The 6,702-nt window shown below is 51.0% G+C and overlaps 1 protein-coding gene across 1 annotated transcript; it reads left to right on the top strand.

Annotated features, from left to right (window-relative positions):
* Window positions 1-1,023: 1,023 nt before the first annotated feature.
* Window positions 1,024-2,874, top strand: LOC123169765 (protein trichome birefringence-like 5). Its single transcript, XM_044587635.1, has 3 exons — window positions 1,024-1,914; window positions 1,984-2,177; window positions 2,286-2,874. The coding sequence occupies exons 1-3, from the start codon at window positions 1,207-1,209 to the stop codon at window positions 2,776-2,778; spliced, it is 1,395 nt and encodes a 464-aa protein (XP_044443570.1). The 5' UTR covers window positions 1,024-1,206; the 3' UTR covers window positions 2,779-2,874.
* Window positions 2,875-6,702: the final 3,828 nt, after the last annotated feature.

Raw genomic sequence — 6,702 nt, 5'->3', positions numbered from 1 at the left:
GGACTCCGATAAGGAGTCTGCAACTTCGGAGAAGATCACGGAGCGGGTTTCCAGAATCAAGCCCCGCGCCGAAAGGTAAGAGTCCAAAGACTTTTCGGGAATCAATTTTATTAACCCAATACATAAAAGTATATGTTCTTTTGCACCGCATTCCGCCCCGCAACCTCCCCACTGGCCAGGTGTTAAAGGGCACTTCTCCGTGGGCCGACCTGGGGGAGAGTGGAGGCGCGTCGCATTCTGCGCCTCCCCCATTCATCGGAGATACCGGGGAGGTGTTGTCCCAGAGGACCCCACCCGTGTCGAACATGGGGGTGATGAGGATATTTTCATGGCCAAAGCTAAAGCTTCGGCCAACGAAAATAAGGAGAAGGAGCTTGGGCAAGCCAAGCCTTCCCAGACGGCGGTTCCGGAGCCTGAGCAGCCCTTTGGAACAACGCAACCGCCTTAGACCGAAGGGGGAGCAGGGGCCCCACCGTCTGTGCCAAACACGGGAGGTCGAGGTGTGGCCGAATGGCCGAACATGATGGAGGAGGCTATGAAAAGCTCCTCCATAGTCGCTGAACACCGCATCCTAATGGGTGCGGTTTTGCAAAGCATCCGGTCTAGACGAAAAACGGTGGGGGAAGCAATGTACGTGAGAGGGGAGGTCGAACGAAATGAATGACAACAGATTCTCCTCTAATATTATCAACAAGATTCGTATTGTGACGGAATCGGTGTAAAATCTGTTGGTAGCCGGCTTGGTCACACAACAGCAAACTGATCTCCAGGCGAGATGAAACGGACATCAAGAGCTCCCGTTTTTACATTGCAGTGGTCAGTTATTTTTTTCTTCAGATAGTGTAGTGATCAGATTTTCTTTTTTGTGGGGAGGGAAGTGCAGTGGTCAGCGGGAAGCACAACTCCCCAAAAGAGAAAACCGTTTGTAGGACGGAAGCCCAAGTCAGCCCATCTTATCGTATTTTCTGCAGCTCGACCCGTCTTATGATTGATGGTTCCGCCTTCCACCCGGCCCATGTTCCTTCCGAGCCGTGTACCTCTGGTTGCTCGATCTGACCGGAGCAACTGACGCGCGCGCTCCCCGCCACGCCAGTCGCCCGAAGGATCCACCGCCCGCCACCTTCGACGGCTCGCCGGAACCCGGAGGCCTCGCATCACGCCTTCGCAATCACTGAAGTCCGGTGATCTGGCTCCACCAGCCAGCAGATGCCGCCCGCGCCGCCGCTCCCGTGCCGCCTCGTGCTCCCGCTCGCCGCCTTCGTCTCCGTTCCGTTCCTCCTCCCGCTCACACTCCCCCTCCTCCTCCTGCTGCGCCCCTCTGCCACTTCCCCGCACGCTCTGTCCTCCCATCGCCTCTCCTGGCTCCCGTCGATTCGCGTCTCGCATCCGTCACCACCGCCACGGACGGCACGAACGTCAGCCCCGCCGGCACAAGCGACGTCGTCACCTTCTCTACCGCCGCCGCGGCCGCTGACACAGACGGCGTCACCTCTCCCACGTCCCACGCCGCCGCCCAAGGCAGCCGGCCGCGAGAAATCCGAACGCTGCGACATCTACGACGGGACGTGGGTCCCGGACGACGACGAGAAGCCGACGCGGCCGCTGTACGCGCCGGGCACGTGCCCGTACGTGGACGAGGCGTACGCGTGCGCGTCCAACGGGCGGGCGGACGCCGGGTACACGCGGTGGCGCTGGGCGCCGCGCCGGTGCCGGCTCCCCACGTTAAACGCGACGGACCTCCTGTCGAGGCTGCGCGGGCGGCGGCTGATGCTGGTGGGCGACTCCATGAACCGGAACCAGTTCGAGTCCATGCTCTGCATCCTCCGCGCCGCGCTCCCCGACAGGTCCAGGATGTTCGAGACCCACGGGTACCGGATCTCCAAGGGCCGCGGCTACTTCGTCTTCAGGTTCCCGGTAAACTCCATGACGCAGTCAATGAATCAAGCTCCATTGGTCGAAGGTTGAAGGATGGGATTATTGTAGGATTTTGACTGCACGGTGGAGTTCGTGCGCTCGCATTTCCTGGTCCGGGAAGGGGTGCGGCTGAACCGGCTGGGGAACTCCAACCCGACCCTCCAGATCGACCGCATCGACAAGACGGCCGGCCGGTGGAAGAAGGCCGACGTCCTCGTCTTCAACACCGGACACTGGTGGACGCACGGCAAGACCGCCAGGGGGTACGTTATGCACCGCCGGAGATGACACCACTCCGTCCATTGATTTGCAGGTTCAAATCATCCATCGATAAAACAGATGAACAATGTGTGTGTGGCTCCACACTGCAGCACCAACTACTACATGGAAGGCGACACGCTGTACCCCCAGTTCAACTCGACCGAAGCCTACCAGAGAGCCCTCCAGACATGGGCGCGGTGGGTCGACAAGAACATGGACCCCGACAAGAGCGTCGTCTTCTACCGGGGATACTCCACGGCGCATTTCAGGGGAGGGGAGTGGGACTCGGGCGGCTCCTGCAGCGGCGAGACGGAGCCGGCGTTCAGGGGGGCGGTGGTGGACAGCTACCCGGAGAAGATGCGGATCGTGGACGAGGTGGTGGCGCGGATGCGGTTCCCGGTGCGGCTGCTCAACGTCACGAGGCTGACCAGCTTCCGCAAGGACGGCCACCCGTCGCTCTACGGCATGGCGCCAGAGAAGAGGGGGAAGAGGAAGCAGGACTGCAGCCACTGGTGCCTCCCCGGCGTGCCGGACGTGTGGAACGAGCTCATCTACGCGTCGCTCGTCTTTGAGCCCAACCCCAGGTCATGGGACAAATCATAGGCAGCTAGTAGATGAGATCATGAGAATGAGATACACATGACCTTGTAAATTGTCCACAAAAAGTTATTTCACTCCGCATTATAAATAAAAACAACAAATCAGCTCAAACTACTGTAGTACAAGCAAACCCAAAAAATCAAAAAGAATTTGAAAAGAAAAATACCACCAAGTGACAACAATATCATGGGGTCGTCGGCGGGAGGCATCGCCCCGCCGTGTCATGTAGCGCATCCAACATCTGCCCAAGCCTGTCGTGATCCCGCTGTTTAACCAGCGGGTGCGAGCGCTGAGAGAACACGAGAAATTTGAAGGAAGAGTCAGATGCCCGTCGAAGGAAGATCCGCTCGATCACCATCTTATTACGCGTCGTCCAAAGTGTCCAAGTTAGAGCCGCAAAAACTAGCCAGAAGAGTCGCATGTTCCTCCCTATCTGCGTAGCTCTGGTCTGGAGGAAGCCGGCTAGGTCGTGAGCTTCCCAATCCAGGCCTAGTGCCTCACGCACAAAGCTCCAACGCACGTGAGACGCCATGTAAGAGAAGAGGATGTGGTTTCCCCGTTTCCGCAACCCCACAAAGGGGAAATAACCCATTACCCGGGCCGTGCCTCTTGAGCACCTCCATTGCTGATGGGAAGCGATCCCTCAACAATTGCCACACAAATTTTGGACCCCGATAACAACTGAACAATCTATCTAGGAGCTCCCCGGAGCGAACTATTTGGGAAGGACCATCGATCGGAACAAACGATCTTGTTCGATCTCGGAAGGAGACCACACCGGCTGATTACTTCTCCTGGCCTATTTCTACTGGCCCAACAGGCACGAATCCAGCCGGCCCAAAAAAAGAAAAAGGCCACAATGCAACAGGCACGAGTTGAGTCTGGCTTCATGATTAATGGAAAAAACTGGGGGGAAATGGCCATGTTAAATCAGGGAAACTACTAGAAATTTCAACAAATTGCGATGTTCTATACTCAATTTCCCCTTCGTTGTACGGCATGGCGCCGGACAAGAGGAGGAACGTGTCCAAGAGGAAGCAGGACTGCAGCCATTGGTGCCTCCCCGGCGTGCCCGACGCGTGGAACGAGCTCATCTACGCGTCGCTCGTCTTGGAGCCCAATCCCAGCTCATGGGACTAATCATAGGTAGGTAGCTAGTAGATGAGATCATGCATGAGAATGAGATACACATCACATGAGCTTGTAAATTGTCCACAAAAACTTATTTCGCTCCGCTTTATATAAATATAAAAGCAACCAATCATTCAAACAACGAGTATGAAAGTACCGAAATATATAGAAGGTCTGCTGGGCTAGAACACAAGCAAGCCCAAAAAATCAAAAAGAAATTGAAAAAAGAAATACCACCGAGTGACCACAACATCATGGGGTAGTCGGCGGGGTGATTGTAACATCCCAAAATTCTAAATTTTGGAATGTTATATTAAATAGATAGTTTTGATTGATTATATGATTGCTTGTGTGAAACCGAGTGAAATTTGAAACTTTTTGAAAGTTAAATGAGAGGGAATAAAATGACTTTCCCAAACTTTCATTTTGCATTTATGATCTCCATGAATTCAAATTCTTTTCATCACAAAACCATGGAGAGAAGATGACATGACTTCTTCCATTTAAATAAATGGAAAGGGGTTTTGAAAAGATTTGAATTTTATTTGGAAATATTTTTTCAAATTCAGAAACTTTATGCAACTCAATGATTTTCATGACAGAAGATAAAATGACTTCTTCGAATTACATGAAATATGAGTTGGGAGTTTAAAATAATCAAATTTAAAGTCCCTTTAAAAATTATTTGCAATTTGGAGTTCTTTGGATTTTATTCAAATTATTTTTTCTCCAAAAATAAAATTGATGGAAATTAGTGTAAAATGATTCCCTACATTAGAAAATTGGAGAGAAATAAATTTGAATTTATATTGGTATTTCTAAAATGATTTTTATAAGGTTTTATTGCAGCAGTGGCACTGTTTGATTTATTTGAAGTTTTGTAGATTTTATTTGACGCCAGAAAAATTTTCAAGTTACAGAAAATCTTTTTTTGAAAATTTTGATATATTATATGCCTTTATAATGTTTTTTATTTCATTTGTTTTTATTATTTTTCTTTGTCTGTGTTTAAAAAAAAGATCCGCGTGCCGACTGGGCCGGCCCAGCTCCGCCGACCGCCTTCCCCGCGCGCGCCGCCGTGTCCTCGCCGGACTCCAGCTAGGAGTCCCGGTCGGAGCCGCCTCCTGCCGCCCCTTGCCCAAACCGCCCCTCTGGCCTATATAAGCCGCGCCCGGACCCCCCCTCTCTCTCCTCCTCCTCACATCGCGCCGCCGCTGCCGCATCTCGCCGTCGCCGCCGCACCCCGCACTCACCGCTTTGCGCCGCCGCCGCTGCCCGTGAGCGCCGCCTCGGGCCGCATCGCCTGCGCACCGCCCCGCTTCACCACCACTCCGCCTTCCCGCGCAGCGTAGCCCCTGCCGGCGCCTCGCCGCTGCAAACCTCGCCGCCGTGGTCGAAGTCTGACGCCGCCGTCGGACGCGCTAACCGTCGGCGCTGGTTTTCGACGGAAAAACCGTCCCGAACCGGTAAATGAACCGATTAGATTCATTGGTTTTTCTTTATGTTTTTCTGGAAACCCTAGATCTGGTTTTTTTTTGTTTTATTATACAGCGAACGTCCGTTGTTTAGATCAGGAAAATGAACGTTCGCGTTTTAGTCTTTTCTTTTTCCTGTTATTTTTCATCAAGGACCTATCTACGATTAAAGTTTTTACAGATTAGTCCCTAATCTTAAAACGATCCCTAATTTTTACTCCTTAGTCGGAATTAGATGAAACCAACGCCCACTTTTTCGTTATGATCCCCTCTATCCAGTAATCCAACTCAAACCTGTTTTTGAAAGTTTTAAAATCTGAATTCAAACAGATTTGTATTTAAACTTCGTTTGATCGTAACTCAAGTTTTATAACTCCGTTTGAGTTGATTCTTTTTGCAAATCGAAGCTCTTGACCTAAAATTTCTGATAAGGCCAAAGTCACTTAATTTTGGTACTATTAGAAATTGTTTTCGGTTGCAAGAGTTATTTGCTAGATTTTGAAGCGTTCCGAATTGTTTTTTCGTTCTTTCTGATCTTTTGAGTGAGTGCTTATGTATGCAATTGGTTGCTCACGATAGATTGACCAGAGTGTGACAAGTAGAACTATCAGGAGCTATGAGTGCGAATCATCTTCATCAACAGTACGAGGCAAGTTCACACTTTGATCATATCCCTTTATTACCCGGTTTTTATGCATTAGCTCAACCCTCAACATTGCATGGTTGGGAATTGATAACACGTGGGTATTGGGAAGTAGTTGATGAGGTAGGAACCTTTTGTCCTGCATTCAAACCTTGGGAGTTACTTCTACGTTATGCTTATACTGCTCTGCTATGCTCGTAGACGTGGATTGGTTGAGTGTATTCATGACAAATGTGAGAGTTATCATTAATAGTTAACTTAAGGTGGCTACTTTAATACACATCTTGGTGGATTGGTTGGGGCACCCTGGGGATATACCAGTGGCTTGCCCGAACACCTGGGGATATACCTGTGTTGTGCTAGAAGATCCCGGGGTACCCGTGTGATCATCCTATGGTTTGCCACCCAGGCTCAAAGGGATCATAAGATTATTCATGCTAGAAACTTCCGTGTGCAGCCACAAGCCATTATGGGCTCTGGCATAGTTGAGTAAGTTGTGGGGAACCTTTCCATGATGGGCAAGCAGATGTAGGGGATTGTAGGTGTACCGGCCTATCTATCGGTTAAGGGGGCCTCTTCGGAAAGACTGTGTCTCAATCATCCGTTTCTCAAACATCATGCAGTGCGAGAAATTCAACAGAGGAGATCGAGTCTTGTGGGGAAAGGTGCGCAAACCTC

This window comes from Triticum aestivum, chromosome 7D (genome assembly GCF_018294505.1).
Source record: "Triticum aestivum cultivar Chinese Spring chromosome 7D, IWGSC CS RefSeq v2.1, whole genome shotgun sequence".
NCBI classification, from domain to species: Eukaryota; Viridiplantae; Streptophyta; class Magnoliopsida; order Poales; family Poaceae; genus Triticum; species Triticum aestivum.
Note: the sequence above shows the minus strand (reverse complement) of the source record. Positions and strands in the feature narration are given on the sequence as shown.